This window comes from Symphalangus syndactylus, chromosome 15 (assembly GCF_028878055.3).
Source record: "Symphalangus syndactylus isolate Jambi chromosome 15, NHGRI_mSymSyn1-v2.1_pri, whole genome shotgun sequence".
NCBI lineage: Eukaryota > Metazoa > Chordata > Mammalia > Primates > Hylobatidae > Symphalangus > Symphalangus syndactylus.
In genome coordinates, this window is record NC_072437.2 from 42,025,753 (window position 1) to 42,047,347 (window position 21,595).

The 21,595-nt window shown below is 34.7% G+C and overlaps 1 protein-coding gene across 47 annotated transcripts in view; it reads left to right on the forward strand.

Annotated features, from left to right (window-relative positions):
- RBM26 (RNA binding motif protein 26) overlaps window positions 1-21,595 on the forward strand; it is an 87,424-nt gene that overhangs the window by 38,899 nt on the left and 26,930 nt on the right. For 5 of the 47 annotated variants that reach the window (XM_055245191.2, XM_063618716.1, XM_063618717.1 and 2 more), the window contains exons 7-13: window positions 72-311; window positions 748-888; window positions 1,212-1,352; window positions 7,205-7,316; window positions 8,448-8,607; window positions 11,528-11,692; window positions 12,358-12,489. In XM_055245191.2, the coding sequence (XP_055101166.1) occupies window positions 72-311; window positions 748-888; window positions 1,212-1,352; window positions 7,205-7,316; window positions 8,448-8,607; window positions 11,528-11,692; window positions 12,358-12,489 (1,091 nt within the window). Of the gene's footprint in view, window positions 1-71; window positions 312-717; window positions 889-1,196; window positions 1,353-7,204; window positions 7,317-8,447; window positions 8,608-11,527; window positions 11,693-12,357; window positions 12,490-13,693; window positions 13,766-21,595 lie in introns of all 47 variants that reach the window. The other 42 variants (XM_055245193.2, XM_063618718.1, XM_063618719.1 and 39 more) reach the window with 15 other exon arrangements.

The following is a 21,595-nucleotide window of genomic DNA, read 5'->3' on the forward strand; positions in this document are numbered from 1 at the left end:
TTTGCTACCTTAGAGAAAGTATATATTTCCAGTGCTTTTGACATTTGTTTCTAACTATTCCTTCCTCATAGAAAAGGGTTTTTGTATGAGAGGAGACATGTGTCCTTTTGATCATGGAAGTGATCCAGTAGTTGTAGAAGATGTGAATCTTCCTGGTATGCTGCCTTTCCCAGCACAGCCTCCTGTTGTTGAAGGACCACCTCCTCCTGGACTCCCCCCACCTCCACCAATTCTTACACCCCCACCTGTGAATCTCAGGCCCCCAGTGCCACCTCCAGGTCCATTGCCACCCAGTCTCCCACCTGTTACAGGTAAGTAAATCTGTTTGTTTGCCTGTATTTATCTAGCCATTCTTAGCCTATTTTTAAAACTTAATAGATTCCTAAATTAAAAGTATCTAAAGGAATCCCAAAAATACCTGATAGAAATTAATAGCAATATACTTCCATTTGGAATACACCTCCACTTTGTAGCCGGTGCCAAGCCAGTTACTATGGTTTGGAATGACCCTGTGAATTAAGTACATCACTGGAAAACCCAGCCGCCTGCAGGCCTTCATAGCTTAAGGCAAACCTGCTTTGGAATGTATTAAAAGGATATTTTACCCTGGATATCTAATTCAGTTGTAAGGGCTTGGTGTTTGTACATATTATAGTTTGATAAATGAGAAGATTATGTTCGGATGTGCAATAACTTGTTTTATTTGTTTGCTTTCAGATGATATTTCTTATTCTTTGGTTTTGACAGGACCACCACCTCCACTTCCTCCTTTGCAGCCATCTGGCATGGATGCTCCTCCAAACTCTGCAACCAGTTCTGTTCCTACTGTAGTAACAACTGGCATTCATCACCAGCCTCCTCCTGCTCCACCCTCTCTTTTTACTGCAGGTGCAGTTTTGGCCCTTTTTGTATTCGTAATGTAACACAGTTATAGATGAAGAATTTTAAAATGTCTAGAGAGAATTGCTCTGTGAGGACTACTTTTTCTCACTAGTAGGCATGGTGAATGAACATTAAATAAGCCCTCAGTTATGAATGTTTTCAAAAAAACATTTTCTTTTTAATAACTTTAAAATAATTTTCTTTTTGATACAGATAAAGCATGTTATATGTTAATATGTTATATTGTTTACTTTTTCTCTTATCAATATTAAAAAATTACCAAGTGGAATTTTATAATTGTTTTTTAATTACAGTTTTTGTATTACCAGATACATATGACACAGATGGCTACAATCCTGAAGCCCCAAGCATAACAAACACTTCCAGACCTATGTATAGACACAGAGTGCATGCACAAAGGCCCAACTTGATAGGACTAACATCAGGGGATATGGATTTGCCACCCAGAGGTACTATAATTAATCTTTCCTTCTTGTCATTTTCATAATATAAACAGTGGGAAAGCATTTATAAAGAACAGTTGGTCTTGCCTTTATTGGGGTTGGATAAGGAATGGTGATTTATTTTATTTCATTTTATTTTTGGAGACAGAGTCTCACTCTGTGGCCTAGCCTGGAGTGCAGTAGCGTGATCTCAGCTCACTCTAACCTTTGCCTCCCCTTCAAGTGATTTTCCTGCCTCAGCCTCCTGAGTAACTGGGATCACAAGTGCATGCCACCATGCCCAGCTAGTTTTTGTATTTTTAGTAGAGATGGGATTTCACCATATTGGCCAGGCTGGCCTTGAACTTCTCTGACCTCAAGTGATCCGCCTGCCTTGGCTTCCCAAAGTGCTGGGATTATAGGCTCGAGCCACCGTGACTGGCCGGGATGGCGATTTTGTTTGTTCCCTGTATCCTTCTTTCCGCCGTTGGAGAAAATATATTGTGTAATTCTGTATTTGTGGTAGAGGTGACACGTTATTATACAATTATTACACTGTCCAAGAGGGAAAGGAATTTTCTTTAAGAAGCACGTTTTCTTGGGTAGCCTTTTTTTTTTTTTTTTTGTAATTTGTATCATTTGTAATCTTGAGAGTAATGCTTTAATTCCTAAAGATAAGTTTATTCCTAGTTTGGAAAATCAAATAGTTCTTGGTATTTATTTTTGCTGACTTTTCACCTGTTAAAATTTGATATTAGTTTGCATTTATTTTTAAGCAAAGGATATTATGTGTTAAGAAATGACTGTTAAAGTTTTCTTAGAGGAGACAGACTTTTGGATAAAATTTCTAAAAGGTACAATTTGGGTTGACATAGTCACAAGCTAGGGCAGCAAAGTGCCCTACATCTACAGTGCCCTACATCTAGAGTGCTACACTAGAGATGTAAATGGAAACTAATAAGATTCAGAGGGAGAAAGTTCACATTAATTTGGAAAATACAGTATTTGCTACAGATCACATTTGATATAGGGAAATGAAGGATTGTCAGACATAATGGAAAATATTTCCTGGGCTAATGAAAAATATATCTTTTTCCCTAACCACCTCAATTAAGTTTTAAATCCCATTTTCTTTCCAGTCTTTTCTTGTCTTACCTAGTCAGAATTAAAAATCATTCTTCGTCAGTTGTGAATAAAAGTCTTAAGTAAGTAACAGTGCCTAATGGAGTTTGGTAAATGTGTGATTACTTACATACACTTTGTGTTTTTTCTTTTATTCATTGGAAGCTATCAGATTCTGAGCATCTTCCTTGAATGTTTAAAGGACTTTTTGTAATGAAGGTGTAAGGAACGTTTTAATTCAGTTTTATATCCTCTTTTAGGTCATAGGACAACATTTAATGTGGATACCCATTCCTCTTAAATTCTCTTTGAGGAATTTCAATAGCTATTAGTAACAACAACAGAAAAAGTGTTTTTTAACAGCTTGTATGTGAGGGATATATGGATTCCTTGTAATTGAAAAGTTGCCACTTAAGATTTTAACTGCTGTGTGATGTTTACCTATATCCTGAACCTGTCTCCCACCTGGCTAGTTCACAGAAACCCTCTTTTCTTCTTTGGATAACTATTTAGCATGTAGTTTGTTTTCCTTATACCAATATTCCTTGCTTTTACTGGGAACCTTTTAGTGGGAATTTCCACTTCAGTTAACCTTTTACTGGGGATTCCCACTAAAGTCATTTCTTTCTACCTTGCTGCTTTGGAGCTGTAGATACATGCTACTACAGGTCAATATTTATTAGATCCATTCACATGCCAGGGCAATTTCTGGTTGTGATCAAGAGAAGCAAGGGGATCAAACCCATTGCATTTAAATCTTACCATGTACAAGTTGGATGCATGGTAATTTCAGCTCTTAATGCATATTGTTATAGAAAGTGATCCTGTTGAGGGATAAATGTCTGGCATACCTACTTAGAAATTTGAATGCCTTTTCTCATAGAATCATTATTGTACATACTGATTATTTTAGTACTCTTCTTTAGATACATCATGTACCATTTTTGTTAGCTAGTTTAGGATTGATTTCTCCATTGATAACAGTGATTTTATGTACCAAACAACTGATTTAGCAACCCATCTAAATTGAGGATTGCCTGTAGTACTTCTGTTTTCTTATCTCTTTTTAGTCCTCTCCCTCCTCCCACCATGTGTTCTTATCTATTCCCAGTTTGGATTTTAAATTTACTGTCCTGGATTGTGACAGATACATAAAAAGCTTATTTATTGTTAATTATATAATTATTACACATTCCTAATAGCCTATAGATGGCCTTAATTTAAATTTGTCATAGACTTATTATTATGTGATAGTTAAACTTTTATGCTTACTGCTTTAAATCTTGAGGGCTATTACTCAGCAAAAGGAAAGAAATTTGGGCCCTTTGATGCATTGAAATTACTAATGTAAAAGTTACCTAGAGGCCCTGACAGTTATTTTTTGCAGAGTTCTAAGGAGGTGGAAAACTTGATGGATGATCTTGGATATAGGGAGGAGGAAGGGTTAAGTAGTTTTCCATTTCTAGTCAACAAAACCAGTGCTGACAATTTTAGGCAGAAAAACAATTCATTAAAAGGATTATTGGGCAAAAATACATTATATAAAACTATTTAATATTAGATCATTTGCTGAGTATATACCAAGAGGAACTTGCTTCTGTGTTTTTAGTACCCTTCTTTTAAATATATATCAGTGAAAGGGATTCTGAATTAGAGAATACAGATGAGATGGAGCAAACTCATTACAATTACTGGAGGCAAAACACGTTATTCCCTCTCTTAGTGAACCTTCAGGTACAGAACATATTAAAGTAAAAAACAAAAGATGTTGGATAGGTCACAGATTCTCCAAAAGGGCTGGTGAACCAGACTTGGGAGACAGGAATAAGACCAAAAATCCTTTTGCAGAACAGATCCTTGGAAGGTACCACTGGACAGAGAAACATCACATGTGCTAAATACAGGATGTTTCCTAGAGACGTAGGATAAGTCAGAGTTAGACAGAGGAAGAGAATAGATACAGCCTATGTACGCTGTGATACTTCTGAGAAACTGAAGGAATTTTGTGACTGGAAGAGAAGTAGTAAGGAATGTAGAGGGAGGTAAGAGGCTAATTAAAAGTATTTACAGAATTTTAGAATAGAGGTGATAGTAGCTGGGCTAGGGTAATAATAAAAATGAAAAAAATAAGTTTAGTGGAAAGAATTGACAAAACTTGTAACTTATACTGAATTTGGAGGCTTAGAATAGGGGTAATAAGTGGATGAAATTAGACACCCGTTTCCTGCCCTGGATAATTGGGCAGATGATAATGTCATTCATTGAGAAGAACAGCTTTGACAGAAAGATAAATTTAGTTTTGAAAGTGTTTAACTTCTTGTCCCCCTGGGGCATTTGAGTAGAAATGTCCAGTGGGAAATAGGATATGGAAGTCTGAGGCCCATGAGAGACATTTGGCTAGAATATACAGATTTTGGAATCATGCATATGTAGAACTTTGGTCCTTAATCTTTTCTTCTGTCCCATTAGTACCAGTGGGAGGTAAAGGGAGATAGATGGAGCCATACCAAAATCTGTAGGTCTGACTTACATGATTTTAAAAACCTTTCTCGTGTGTTTCTAAAATCTTTCTCTCCCCATCCCTACTGGGAATCACTGAAAAAGATGAATGAACCCATGGCAATAGATAAGAAAGTTATTTTAGGAAGGCTATGTAAAGTGAGATGAGAAAACCCAAGTATAACTGCTTGACAAATGTCAGCATCAAAGTAAATGGACAGAGAAAGGGGAACTTTATAGAAAACTTAGAAATGAAGCCCAAAAGCTGCAGACAAAAGCAAGGAGTGGGGATTCCTAAAAACCCAGGGAATATAATACCTAAGATGGAAAAGAAGATGAACAACAGCCGCAAATTCTCCTGAGAGGTCCAGTAAGAGGACTGGGATGTATTCATAGGCTTAAGCAACAAGTGAGGACATGAGTGATTTTAGCACGAGCAAGTATAGTGCAGTAATGGGAGCAACTGCCAGTTTTCAGAGGATTAGTGAGTGGGTGTTAAGGAAGCCAAGCTAGTAAGTGTGGACATTGATTAGGAAAGGGCTGTGGGGGTATGGAAAGAGATGTTGTTGCTAAAGGGGAAACTGGTTTTACGAGAGTTTCTTTTTTTTAAAATGGAGCAATTAGAGCTGTAATGTTTGAATGTTGATGGGAGATATCAGTGTCCTGGGAAAGGTTGAAAGTGGAGGAAAGCAGCAGGGGTCCAGAGCGTTGATTCGAGTCTCTGTATGTATGGCATATGTGGGTAGTCATATATCAAATATGACTTGACTGGGATGATTGGGAAAATGGTAGTTTCATTAATAGAAATGTTTAAGAAAAATAAAAAATAGACTTAATATGAAAATAATTCGAATGTTCTGCATAGTGAGTTTTGAGATACCTGTAGGATTTCCAGAGAGAACCAAGAAGTTGAAAATTTAGAATTGAGTATATGCTCTCCTCCTGCAGGAGACCATAGCTGTGGCCATGAGAGATATTGTGCTGAAACAGATCCTCAGTTCTTTTGGTTAGTTAGGTGTTTAGAAATATGTAAGAATAGGATTTTAGACAATCAATTTTGCCATCTATAAAAAAGGAGTTTTTAAGTTACATTTTTCTATGTGGATTAAGGTTGGCATGTTTTAAACTTTGGAGTCATTTGGGAATAACAGGTTAAATGTACCATGTTCATTACATGCCGTGTAAGTAAATATAAAATGTTGAAAGTAAAAGACTTTTAGAGCTCTTTTACACTGTATTTTAGACTTGAATCTTTTTAAAGCAAGTATGCTTTCATTACATTCATATTTTATGAATCTATTCCATATTTAAAAGCAGCTCACTTCAATCATAACTAACCTTTCACTTCTCAAAGGTTATTGGATTAGTGTAAAGTTTTGAATCTTTTAGATTGTGCATTTGACTTCAAAACTGTGAACTTAAAGCCTCAAAGTGATTATTTTCTCATCTGTGCATATATATATATATATATATTTGTGATAAGGGTGATGTTAGATGGGAACAGTGACTTGGGTTTTATCTACCAAGAAGTGACCTACAGAATCACATTTTAATTTGGCATATGAGAATGGATTCTTTTTCATAGTTAGGTGTGAAATAAATATATTGAAATAAGTTTGAAAAAACCCTTAGATTACTGTATTTGAATGTACAGTAATTCCCTTTGTCTGTGGGTGGTATGTTCCAAGACTCCTCGTGTGTAAAACCACAGAGTACTAAACCCTACATATACTATGCTTTTTCCTATACAGACACACCTGTGATAAAGTTTCACTTATAAATTAGACACAGAGCTAAACAACAATGTCTAATAATAAAATGAAATAATTATAACAATATACTATAATAAAAGTTATGTGAATGGTCCTGTCTTTCTCTGTCAAATATCTTACTGTATTTACCCTTCTTGGGATGATAGGAGATGATAAAATGTCTACATGATGAGATCAAGTGTTGGAGCAGGATGGCATGAGATTTTATCACACTACTCAGAACTGCAGGCAGTTTAAAACTTAGGAATTGTTTACTATTTCTGTAGTTTTCCATAATTTTGGACTGTGGTTGACTAGAGATAACAAATCGTAAAAGTGAAACTGGATAAGGGGGAGCTACTATACATTTATTTCTATTTCTTCTAAAATATATATATATATATTTAGACAAAAGCCAGAAATTTTCCTGTATGAGGAAGGTATCTATGATAAATAGAAAATATTAACCTATGCTTATTTTTTTCATTTTCTTTTGTTTTAAAACAGAAAAGCCTCCCAATAAAAGCAGTATGAGGATAGTAGTGGACTCAGAATCAAGGAAAAGAACTATTGGTTCTGGAGAGCCTGGAGTTCCTACAAAGAAGACTTGGTTTGATAAGTAAGGTGGCCAGGAAAATTGAGGAGTATAATTGTGCATTGATTTTCAAGATCGTTTCTGTATTATTATGACAATATGGTTTGGTTTCTTCCAAAAATGTTACTCTGTTCTGTAAGCAATCCCCAAGTGTGAGTTTTCTAAAAATTGGTTAGTTGTCTGGTGTTAGAAAAGCATTTTCTTACAGAAATGGTGTGGTAGTTGAGGGCATAATTTTTTCCTCTTATCATTTACCCTCCTCCAAAAAACCCACTCTTTAACTTAGACCTGTTGAATACTAGCTATATACAGGATAGTCATGAGCCTCTCATCATTAGAGGAAGGAGGTATAGATCAGACCTGTCAAGAGACTTTCATATGTAGGCAGTTCCTGTTAGGTAGGAGCTAGAAAGGGCTTTTGTGGGGGTTGGAGAGGGTGTCTAGGCATTGAATGGTCAAGGAAGAGCTTCAGAGAAAGGGGTAAGGAATCAGAATGTTAAGATATGTCTGAGGTGATTCATTTATAAATAAATGTGTGAAGAGAGACTAGGATCACTTTTAGAGCTTTAACATCTACTTAATAATGTATAGTTTCTAGTTCTTTGTGATTAATTCTGTGATTTAATGCAGAGTAACCTCTCTAGGCCACAGTTTTGTCCTTTCTTCAAGTGTCAAAATATATTCTTTATGGTTCCAACAATTCTTTTTTTCTTTTTTTAAAACAGGAAAGAGGTTGAGATTGTCATCAAAGAAAATAAAATTTAAAATCAAATTTAAAACTTAGTTTTAAGATAGGATATTTTTTAGTAAGCTGGCTTTTACAGAATCAGAATAAAGGTTATATATGCAAATTGACCAAAAGAGGATACTGAGACTTTTCCTGATAGGAATGTTAAGTAGAGGTGGATCAGAAGTGGAAAGTAACAAATGATATGGCAGAACCCTTCTCAGTTGGCTTCCATGAAAGGTGCTAACAGTGCTCATTTGGAAACTTCATTGTTGGAAGAAAATTTAAATTTCCTTTATCAACCAGTAATTTCAATTTGGGGGAAAATTGAACTTACTTGGGTATCTGTTTTGTTAAACTTTATTCCCTTGTATTTGGTTGGGGTCAGGATTTATAAATGTGTTGACTAACTTGAATTTTGTTTACAGACCAAATTTTAATAGAACAAACAGCCCAGGCTTTCAGAAGAAGGTTCAATTTGGAAATGAAAATACCAAACTTGAACTTAGGAAAGTTCCTCCAGAATTAAATAATATCAGCAAACTTAATGAACATTTTAGTCGATTTGGAACCTTGGTTAACTTACAGGTAAGAGCCGTGAAATGGTTTTGTTATCTCTTCCTTCTGTTTAGGGAACTTAATGTAATAAGAAAACTACCTTTATAAATAAATATTATAAGGCTGGGCATGGTGGTTCATGCCTGTAATCTCAGCACTTTGGGAGGCCAAGGCGGGCGGATCACCTGAGGTCAGGAGTTTGAGACTAGCCTGGCCAACCTGGTTGAACCCCATCTCTACTAAAAATACGAAAATTAGCCGGGTGTGGTAGCAGGCACCTGTAATCCCAGCTACTCGGGAGGTTGAGGCAGGAGAATCGCTTCAATCTGGGAGGCTAAGGTTGCAGTGAGCCGAGATCACGCCACTGCACTCGAGCCTGGGCGACAAGAGCAAAACTCCGTCTCAAAAACAAAACAAAACAAAACAAAAAATAGAAAATTTGTTATTCTCAATTGGGAAAATTGGACATGAAATGGAACTCTACCTTTTAGGAAAAAATACAATTTTCAGTGTTTCAACTGATCATATTATCATAAACTTTTTACCTAATAAAGGTTGTCATAAAACTATAGCAAAGTTAATCACACTGGTAAAATCCAATCTTAATGATAGTTTTCAGTTCCTCAGTTTCTCAAAATCATTTCAGCAGAAATTTTAGTCAGATTTATTTTTGTCACTCTTGTGGTGGGATGCACTTAATAGAGACATTTGGGGCCCAGATACCTTGTTATCTGTAATTAGTTTAAACATTTACTTTTTCTTTACCACTTTTGAATATCCTTCAAGGTAAGTAACAGTAACAGTAATTTGTATTTGACTGCACCTATAATTAGACCTTGGCTTGGGTATATATAACTTGGGTGTTTTTTTAGTATTGAGTTTATATTATGTGATATGGTGAAAGTGTTGAAATAGTATGTTGAATTTTTCCCCCATTTTGTATGGTGTTCTTTTTGCAATTAAAATAATGTTTTATAATTTAATAAAAACAAATTTTAGAGGATACAATTCATCCTAACAACTTAGGATATTTTGGAAAATTTTGTTTTCTTGCCATTAAAAAGTACTATAAAAGTAATAGGGAAAAAATTCATGTTTGATTCAGGTAGGGCAGCAGAGATATATAGGTAGAATTTAAAGGAAATGGTTCCCTTTCAAGTCTTTGTGTCTGTTCCATTCCCCTGCCCATCTATAATTACATTATTGTTAACAGTTTATCATGTGTTATTTTAATTTTTTGTTACACATTCTGTGTCTATTTATCTGTACACAAACTTAAAACTATTTATGAGCCCATAGTATACACATTACCCTGTGGTTATTTACTTAATCTTGAATATCTTTGAGTTATCTTTTTATGGCAATTTCATTTGATCTACCACTATATCTAGTCATAAAAAGGTTTTCAAAATATTCTTCACACAATTAACTACACTGGTAATATTTACACATTTTTTTAAAGCTGAGGGGCAAAACATACCTCACTATTGTTTCTATTTGCATTTACTCAATTACTAGTGAGGTTGAAATCTTCTGTTGATTGGTTCTTTTGCCATGTTTGTGTACTACCTGCATTATTATTATTAAAACGTTTTTCAAAGTCAATTTTCAAAACTCTTTAGCTTCATGCTAATTAAACATAGTGATGAAATTGATGTTTATAAAGTCTTAAAAGTATAATTATTAAAATGTTACCAAAATTATCTTTATAGTTATAATTAATGTTTATTGAATACTTCCGACTGTGTACACTCTCTGTTCTATGTGAATTATTTAATTCTTAACACTGAAGAGTGGGTATGGTTATTCTCATTTGTAGAAAAAGAAAACAAGGCCCAGAAAGGTTAAGTAACTTGATGATGTTCATGTGAGAGTAGCAGCCAAAGTTTGAGCCAGGCAGTTTGATTCCAACTACTCTTTTGTTTTGTTTTTTTGGTTTTTGTTTTTTTGAGACAGAATCTCACTCTTGTCACTGAGGCTAGAGTGAGGTAGCATGGTTGCGGCTCATTGTAGCCTCGACCTACTGGGCTTAGGTGATTCTCCTGCCTCAGCGTCCCGAGTAGCTGGGACCACAGTTGTGTGCCACCACACCTGGCTAATATTTTTTCAATTATTATTGGTACCAGTGGGGTCTCAATATGTTGTCCAGGCTGGCCTTGAACTCCTGGGCTCAAGCAGTCCTCCTGCCTTGGTCTCCCAGAGTGCTGGGATTACTGATATGAGCCACCATGCCTGGTGACATGAGCCACCATGCCTGGCCCAGGCCACTCTTAATCTCTTTTCTGTATTGCTGCACACCACCAGTGGTTTATATACCACACTTTGGAAAACTCTGTTATTGAAAGAATAGGAATTTGAAGTGAAAAGTCTTGAATTTATTACTTATTAGCTGTGTCTATAGAATCACATTCCTTGAAATCTCAGTTTTCTCATGTATCAAATGTGATTGATGCTGTTGTTACATGATCTCTTTTTTTGTTCTTAAATTTTCTTGTGCTTTTGGAAATGTGAGAATTACAAATTTGGGCAATCGTTCAGATGGATTTTTCTGTAATTTTTTGTTAGCGATGACCCCTTGCAAAGTAATTTACTGCCTTCTTCAGATTCTGTGGATCTTTGCCATGTCATTTATTGACAATAGGGATTATTTCTCATAGTTGCTATTAAAATTGGGAATAAAAAGAGAAACACTTTGAATGCCTATATGTAACATTTATGCAGTCGGCTTTCTCTGCTATTATATAGAGGAACTCTTTTTATGCTGTGAACAATCCTTGGTTACTATTTCTTCTGGAGTAAAAGTAGACTGTGGTCTACTAATCCAGATACAAGGAAGTATAAATACAGAATTTTACTTGGAAGGACTAGTATTTCACTTATTGAGGAATTTTACTGTATGAAGCAACTGATTCCTTTGGAAATTCACTGTTCTTAATATTTTAAATCTTAGGTTGCTTATAATGGTGATCCTGAAGGTGCCCTTATCCAATTTGCAACATACGAAGAAGCAAAGAAAGCAATATCAAGTACGGAAGCAGTATTAAACAATCGCTTTATTAAGGTTTATTGGCACAGAGAAGGAAGCACCCAACAGTTACAAACTACTTCTCCAAAGGTAAGAGAGAAATTTGTGTAAAAGTACGTGCATTTCTTAGAAAGCTCTTAGCATAGTGTTTACGAGTAGAGGCATTGGAATCAAGTAGGCCTGAGTTCACACCCTGGTTCTGCATTTAGCTTCTGTTACCTGTAAAGACTTGAAAAATTTACTCAACCTTTCTAACCTGTTCTCTCATAATTGTGATGTTAATTGCTAGTTGAGAGAACAGCATGATGTATGTGAGACATATGGAATAGTCCCTGGCAGATAGGAGGTACTCAGTAAATGATAGCTATGTATATTCCAGAAATTTAGACTGTAGGTTCATCTTAGAAATTCTCTCTTCTTTCCCCTCTCCCCTTTCTCCCTCCTTTTTGTCCCATCCCCCATCAGTGTGTAATGTTAGAGTGTTTATAGAGGTATATTACAACAGTATGGGTTTTGATTGTTAAAACAGAAGATAGTGAAAGTTGGACTTTAATTTATTCCAGTAAATAAGTTATTTTATGCAAAGAAAACATCTTTGTATATGTGTGGATGAAATTAGAAGGCAGTTAGGTTTTGACTGTAAGCTGCATTTTGAAAACTTTCTCTGCATGGGCAATTTAGTAACAAAATAACACAGGTCACTTTCCATCCTTTTGAATGAATCAACTTGTTTAACATTTTTTCCTTGTTCTGAGGTAATGCAGCCTTTAGTCCAGCAGCCCATTTTGCCTGTTGTGAAGCAGTCAGTCAAAGAGCGGCTGGGTCCAGTACCTTCAAGTACTATTGAACCTGCAGAAGCCCAGAGTGCCACTTCAGACCTTCCTCAGGTAAAGCGAAGGTCTTACGATTGTGCCCGTAATAGGTTCTCAGTAATTTAGTTTCCCTTGGTGATTTGAAGTATAGTTAATTGTATATATTTTACATAGAAATATGATAGTCTTTACATATTTGAACCCCACCTATAAGGTTTTTTTTTTTAAATTTTTACCATTACCATAACATTTTCTCAGTCTCTACTTTTCCTATAGTATTTGAATCTTAAATTCTTCTCTCCAGTTAATATTTATGAGAAAGATTTCTCTCTCACTTTGTGGAGGAGATACATGTCAGCAAAACTGCCTGAAGAGTGAAGTTGAGTACATTAAATCTTATTTTTTCCATCATCTTTTTACTTAATTAGAATTCTGTTCCAGAAATAATTGTGTAGTAGACTGAACTAAAAGCTTATGGGAAGGGAAGGCTTAAACCATCAAGTTAAGCGTGCTTGATATTATACTGTTTTAAGTACTTAGACCGCTCTCTCATAACTTTGCATCACTTATTCCTGACTCTGGGATTCTTTTCTCCATATATCAATTCCTTCCCACTTCCTTCCACACTTGAGTGGCAGTTTCTTGTTTCTACATTCTCAGTCTCTGAAACTTAGCTTTCCTTTGTCTCCCGATGTTTCAGCATTTGCTGTATAAAATAGAGTTAGGATGTAGTATCCTACTTAGCTAATGGATGCCACCTTATTAGTCTTCCTAGATAATTCCTGAAGAGTAAGATGCTGGATTTCTGCAAGGACATGCAGAATGTCAATTGGTAAATTATTAGTTAATTTAAAAAATTCCCAGTCCTAACATCCCAAATTATCACCAAATACAGTATATTTGGATATAAAATAAACATACTTTAGAAGAAGTTGGCACTATTTTTAAGCTCAGTAAGTGGGCATATATTTTAATTTTTAAAATTTGAGATTTTCTCCTAATTTATTCTGTGTCAGTGGCAGGGACTTTAGCAACCACCTGGCTCAGACCTCTTAGTTTACATCATTTTTCATGATTGAATAATGTTGCATACTGTTTATTTTTGTTTTCCCACGTATTTTCTTTCTGTCTCTTTCTTTTAAGAAGGACCAAGTTTTTGTGGTTAGTATTGGTATACTCATAGACTCTGTATATATTAGTAGAATCAGAATGTTCAAGATCCCAACAGACTTTTGTATGTTTGGGGAAACACTGAATATGTCCATTTTAATTTTTTTAGAATGTAACTAAGTTATCTGTGAAGGACAGGTTGGGTTTTGTATCAAAGCCATCTGTTTCAGCAACTGAAAAGGTAAGAAGAATAGCATGATGTGTTTGTCTTGGCTTCATAAATGTTTTCAGGTGGCATCTTAATTTTTAATTTTTTTCATAGTTCTAAACTCTTGCTTCTTAATAGTATCTGTATCTTTTCCTACCTTTTGCTTTCCATTTGCTGAAAAAGAAAAATATTTTCCTTTTTTTACTTTTGCATCAGCATTTTAATACTTGCCTCCCACTATATTTCCATGTACTCCATTCCTTTTCTTTGTTTTATTCTTTTTATTTACTTTGTTTTCTTTAGAGATACTGTGCATTTTGATTTGACAACTCTGGCAGCCTAATAGAAAGGGCCATGATTAGGAATTTCACCTGAGTTTGAGCCTTGGCTCTTCACTTACTAACTGCATGACGTTGGGCAGTGTTCTTAATTTTTCTGAATCCTTTTACTCATCGGTAAAATGGTGATGGTAATATTTATCTTGCTCATGGGGTTTTCTGAAGATGAAATAAAATCATTTCAAATATTTTTGTAAACTGGAAAGGATGATGTAAATGTAAGTTTTTTACTTATTACTAAACAGTAATTGAGGTAGCATAAAAATACATATAGTCTTTTTTTTAAAATGAAGGGGGTAAATATTTATTAAATCAAGATCATTTATGGATATAGTTCTGTGTAGATGTTATTATTTTCTGTTTAGGTATGAGTAAATACTTTGTCTTTAATTTTATTTAAGGCATATGAAATCACAGAATGTGAGAATTAAATAATCTTTCTTAGTTCTATATGCTTATCTTAAAGTCAAGGCCTAAACAGTGTTATGATTTCATCTGTATACTGTGAGTCACTGAGCCAGAACTAGAATTTGGGGCTCCTATTTCTAGTCCATGGCTCTTTTCAGTCTGAAGATTGAAAATCAGTTTCAGAGATAATGCATCAGTGAGATAGCTGCCCTGCTGTCTTCACTATATTCTTCAGTATATTATTTTCTTTATTTACAATGTTAAACTTTGGCAGTTTTAGATATTTGAATCTGAGTTTGTGTATCAGACTTTCCTCTTGGGCATCTCAGCATTACTTCGGGCATAATGTGCCTAAAATGAGTTCATTATTTCCCATATAAATTAATTTATCCTAGCTGTTATCAGAAAGTGATATCACCATTTTCTAAGCTGTGTGATCTAAAAGCCTTACAATTATTTGCTTGTGTTTGTAGACCACTTCTTTTTCTGCTACCTTCAGTTCCCTAGCCTCTGGGTGCAGTGTCTTAACTGGCATCCTGGAATTCCCCTCGTCTAGTTTATAATGTCACCATCTTACACTCAGACTTATTTTGGTGTTAATTCATTATAGAAACTTTGAGTTTCTCAGCTAAATTACTTTCCTTGATTCACAGCTCATCGATAACTCAATAATTCTGGTTCTATTACTTCTGCTCTAGTCTTTCCTTTTTACCCAAGGGAGTACTTTTCTGCTCGTTTTCCTTTGACCTTTCCTGACTTTTATTATTTTATTTTATTTCTTTTTGGTGGTGATTTTTCTGGAGTGCATTTCCCCCCCTAACTAAATTCCAGTCATTCTTTAAAGAGTGAAAGTCTCTCTAACATCTCCCATGAAACCTCTAGATTTTTCTGTTATCCCCACCTCCTCCTTGGAATTTCTGTGCTGCTTAGTCTGTGCTACTAAATTTAGCAGTTTCAAATAATTACTTGGATTAGGTTTATCCTCCTTGAAAATAAATATTTCAGAAAACAGAAACGCTGGAAGTGTTTGAGGTGATAGATTTTGATTATTACATAATGTATATATGTATCAAAACATCACACTGTACCCCATAAATATGTACAGTTCTGTCAATTAAAAGTAAAATAAAACAACACTAAGTTCAGCTACACTTAGTGTACTACTGAGAAATTCTAGAGACGTCTAAAATACTCAGTTATATTTGCAGTCTGTGTAATGTAAGATTTGGACTTTTGAAATTGAAGTGTGTACTCATAGCTTTTATAACATTTTTGCAGTGTATTGTGAGTACAAATTTGTAGTTGATAATATAACTTTACTAATGCATAGACTAATATATATACCCATATATTATGCTAATGCAATAAACCACTAACTGAATTTTTATGGAAAAAAATATGGTAGCAAGCTATTTATGAGGAAAAATATTTTTGATAAATACCATAAACAGCCTATTAAGGAAAACAGTAAGTATGTAACTTTTATTCATCTTCAGTGAGTGTCTTTACAGAGAAACATTTTATTTTTGCTTATTTTTGTTGTTTCTGTTCCCCTAATCCTTAGGGAGTTTGGGTCCAAAATACTTACAGGGCAGTGATTCAAAGAAGTCTTAGAAAGAATAGAAGAATGTTCCCCATCATCAAATATTAGTTGAAAGATTCTTTTTTTAAAAAAATGAAGGCAGGGGAAAACCCAAAGCTTGTATCTACACAATATCCTATGTCATTATTAAACTAAATAAATATACAAATGTAACATTTTATACCTTCCCTATCAACAACACACAGTAAAACCTTTAATGATTATTCTTTATTCGGAGACCCCATTTTCGTGAGGAGGCTAGAAGAGAGGAAAGTTAAAACGTGATTGCTGATGGTAAATACGAAGGTATTGCAAGAGGTATTTAGTTATTATGTGAATAGATTTGATAAATTATGTTTGAGTGCCTCTGCTTACTAAAGAAATTCATGAAGAATAAAGGGCTACATCTGTGTATACTCTCCTGGTTAGTTTTTTAAAACAGACTTAAGACTGTTCAAATTATCTTGCTGAATCCCTTCTAAATTCTAAGAAGGTAAACTGAGTAACCAGTGGAATATTTAATCTTCTTTATCATATCAGCTTTAAATACCAGATTTATGATACAGGATGTTATTGTTCTTTACTTGTGTTTTTTGCAATGTAAAAATATATATTGGTCTCTGCATGATGATATATTAACATCTATACCATGGAACTTTTAAAAGGAAAATTGTGTGGTATAATTAAAAGAATATTGCATATCATAGAGAAACTTCACCTGTTGATTTAGCAGCTGGCATTGTGTAGATGCTAAGCAAATCTTACTGTTTCCTTGGATTTTTGAAATTTGAATTTGTTGTGTAACTTTGCTACTTAAAAGATTTAGAGGGATTTGGCTGGGCGCATGGCTCACGCTCGTAATCCCAGCACTTTGGGAAGCCGAGGTAGGCAGATCACGAGGTCAGGAGTTCGAGACCAGCCTGGCGAATACAGTGAAACCCCGTCTCTTCTAAAAATACAAAAATTAGCTGGGCCTCGTGGCGGGCGCCTGTAATCCCAGCTACTTGGGAGACTGGCAGGAGAATTGCTTGAACCCAGGAGGTGGAGGTTGTAATGAGCCAAGATGGCGCCACTGCACCCTAGCCTGGGTGACAGAGCTAGACTCTGTCTCAAAAAAAAAAAAAAGAGGGATTTATGATAGTTTTTTTTCTTAACTGTTATTGACTTTTTTTAATTTTTATTTTTTAATGCATTGGCCTCTCAGGATTATTACCTAGATTATTTTTTTACAGGAAAATATGAAATTAATTTATTTGAATGTATTAGCTTTGCTGAACTTTGTAGTAACTAAGCTATTTGTGTAGCAAAAATTCATTACTAACTGTACATTGTTTTACTTTGATGTTTGTTAAAATATTTCTCTGCAAGATTTTTAATCTTTGTTTCTTTTAATCCCTTTGTCTATTCCACTTATATGTGGAATCTTAAAAAGTTGAACTCATAGAAGCAGAGAGTAGAATGGTGGTTACCAGGGGCTGAGGGCAGGGGATTGGGAAATGTTGGTCAAAAGATATAAAACTTCAGTTAGATAGGAGAAATAAAGATATCTATAGTACAATGTGGTGACTATAGTTAATAACAATGTGTTGCATTCTTGAAAATTGCCAAGAAAGTAGCTCACCACAAAAAAAAAGTGAGGTAATACATATGTTAATTAGCTTGACTTAGCCATTTTACAGTGTATATATTTCAAACAGCATGTTGTACATGATAAATATACAGTCATCAACTTACAGTGACTTGACTAACGATTTTTCAATTTGATGATGCATTTATTACTTACAAGTTGAAAATGTATTTTCAACTTAAATGGTATTTCAACTTACAATGGATGTATCCCCATCATAAGTTAAGGGACATCTCTATACAGTTTTCGTCAATTAAAAGAATAAAATTTTGAAAGATACAAAAAAGATAAGATAGATGAGTGCATTAAAACATACTTTGTGTTCTTGGAATTTAAAAACGATTAATATCTAAAAGTATGTATAAACTTAATTTTAAACCAAAATCCCATTCTTCTCATCAGAACTCTCAGGTTTGATACAGAACGCACATCTATGTGCTGCTTTAAGTGAATATCATAAACATTCAGATTTACTGAACAGGTGACTATTTACTTACTATGAAAACTGACCATACAGTAACTGTATTAATATGTTTCCTACACATAGTTCCTCAGATACTGTCTTTTGATTGCATTAAACCAAGGTGTTTCTGCTTTAAAAACCTGTTGGAGCTATTTATTGTGAGTGTGGCTGTTAAACATCCTAACTATATTTGTATTTAATTTCTACTTGGGCATTGGTTATTGAAAAATGATACTTGGATAACTTAATTTTACAAAATACTTTTTTCCCTTCCATTCTTATCTATGAAAAACAGCTATTTTTCTCTTTATGATTACTTGTAGTTATTATGGCTGGTATTATTTTACATAGGAAATAAAACAAGGAGGTGTTAATGGATTGTAACCTCCCTCTCTTTAGGGAAAATAAGAGGTATTAGTGTTATACATTTTAACAACACAGCACATGATACTTTTCAACTTACTTTCTGAGTTCAGCATACCAAACCTGACAATATACTGTAAGAAAGGAAAATTACAGACCAACATCTGTCATGAACATAGACACAAATATCCTAAACAAAATATTAGCAAATGTCCAGTGATACGTGAAATACATAATCAGTCATGGCCAGGTAGTATTTATTTCAGAAATTCAAGGTTGATTTACCATTGGAAAAATCAGTTTAATTGACATTAGTAGAATGAGGGAGGAAAAAACCCTGGATGATTACCTCAGTAGAGAAAGCGTTCTGTTACTTAGTTACATTAAACACTCTGCAAAGGAGGAATAGAGAAAAACTGTTTTAATTTGATGAAGGAAATCTGCAATAAAAGAAAAAAAACTACAGCTAACATAATATTCAATTGTGAAATATTGACTGTTTTTCCCTGAGGTTGAGAAAGACAAGGATGTCCATTTGCATCACTTTTATTTTTTTTCAGTATTGTACTGGAGGGACTCATGGGTGCACTAAGAAAGGAAAATAGAATAAAGCATATAAAGATTGGAAATAAACAACTGTTTACTTGCAGATGACATGGTTGTAGATATAGAAAATTCAAAATAATTCACACACAGTTGGGATTAAGTGTAGTAAGATGTATAGAAGTAAATATGTAAAAATTATAGCACTTATAGAAATGCATCTGGAAAATAGAAATGTGGTTGTTTGGAGAAGTCACTGTCTCTGTTCTTGGAGTATCTTCTGTTGGGCTCGTTACTTCCCTCCACTAATTTCAGTTTTAATAGATTTTCTTCTTTTGAAAATACATGTGTCTCTTACTATACAAACTATCTAATCTCCAGAACCAAATAGATTCAAATAGTGAACAATATAATTCATTGTTTATAAGTCACATTTTTACATTTTAACACCTCTGACATTGGGCTGTGTCTTATAATTGTTAGACACAGGTTATGATTGGCAGCCTTTTTTTCTTTAGTAGGGGTACATAAATGATAGTGTGTCTTACAGTCACTGAGTTGTAGGCTCAGTGAGTCACATTCGTGGATGTTCTAGTTTTGCAGAAGGATGTTCCTGGATAAAAAAGGAAATGGGAATACTTCTAGGAATAAAGGAGTCTTACCATTGTCAGATACTTTTATTCACTTTGAACCAGCACTCCTTAGTCTGATACTACATGTTAAGAATGATTTGAAAAGGAGTATTCTCACTGAAACTGAGAAATACTTGGTTAAATAAATTATATGGGTTTGTTCTGGGCTTCTCACTGCTTTTATTATGAAGATAATATAAATTAAAAACTGGAAAATTGGGTTACGATATTCATTGTTTCCCACTTAAATAATTAGGATTTTTTTTTTTTTTGGCCACAGCCTTTCAACTTACGGAATCCTATTGAAGAAAACCGTTTGTGAAACTTAATTAGGCCCTGTTTTCAGTTTATCCTGTGTTTCTCTACTAATAAAGTTATTGTCTTATCTTTGTATAGTCATATGGTTTGGCATTTTGTGCTGTGGTTAGGTAGCATGGAAGAAATTTTTCTCTAGAATTACGAAGAAAGGTCACTGAAGTCTGACTACAAACAAAACCTTTGTTTAATTGGTCGAGCATGGTGGCTCACACCTATAATCCCAACAGTTTGGGGCACCAAGGCAGGAAGATTGCTTGAGCTCAGGAGTTTGAGACCAGCCTGGGCAACATGGCGAGAAACCCTGTCTCTACAAAAAATACAAAACATTAGCTGGTTGTGGTGGCACGTGGCGGAGGTCCCAGCTACTTGGGAGGCTGAGGATCACTTGAGCCCATGAGGTGGAAGTTTCGGTGAGCCAAGATCTGGGCCACTATGCTCCAGCCTGGGTGACAAAGTGAGACCCTGTCTCACAAATATAATAATTGATCAAATTTTAATACACATCAAATATTGTTAAGAACCTTTATTTTTAAACATCAGCTGTACTGTATGAAACTAGTACAATTAGGTTTTTGTTTCGTTTAGAGGCACTTTCTTGAATACTTAGAATAGTGATTGGTGATGTTCCCTAATCAAATTTCATGATGAAAGATGAGAAAGTAGTCTTCAGATTGCTACTTACCTGTTAACCAGATGTTAATGTTTCAGTGGCTAAAAAATAGGGCCACTTTTCTCATTTATACTCTTAAACTTGAGTAGTTCTTTTAACCTTATTTAGGTTTAGGTCATGAACTCCTTTAGAAACAATGACTTTAGAAACAATGTTTTTCCTCAGAAAAATTGCAGTGTTCACACACTTGCTTTCATGTTTAGTTTTATAGCATTCGTAGATCACCCTGCAGGGATTCCTAGGCTTCTTTTTAAGAACCAGTAACCAATCACCCCCTGGAACTTAAACTGTTTTGCTTTTGAAGGATAAAAAAGATAACCAATACTTTTTTTTTTGAGCTGACCATTGCATAGAAAAGGTTGTCCACTCTGACCTATAGTCATTTCAGTCTAGTTTAGTGCAGAAATGTTTTTTGAGTACTTACCCTGTGCCCTGGCACTGCTTGTAGCACTGAACCAAGTTAAAAAACAAGCAAAATCTCTGCCCTCTTGGAATGAATTTTTGGGTTTGTAAGGACTTTAGAGACCATCATGTTCATCATCTTTATTTTATAGACGAGCAAACTGAGGCCCAAAATGGTACTTAATCTTACCCGTGGTCTCATAATTAGTTGGTGGCAAGACTTAGGTACTGGAAGATGCACAGAAGAGAAAGGCAAGTCTTTATGTTAATGCCCTTACAATGTAGACGGGGGAAAAGACACTTTAATTAATATATTATCAGGTTGTTTTTTTACTAAATAGCTAACACTAACTAAAAATAGCTAATAGCATTTTTACCTAATAGCCAAAGAAATAAAATTTCATGTAAGGACCTGGGTAGAAAAGAGAAATGATTCAGGCTTTGTTAGAGGTCTTGATTGTGTTAGGCTGAACCTAAGCTGAGTTCAGGAGAGTAAGGTCGGTTCAAGCAGAAGGAG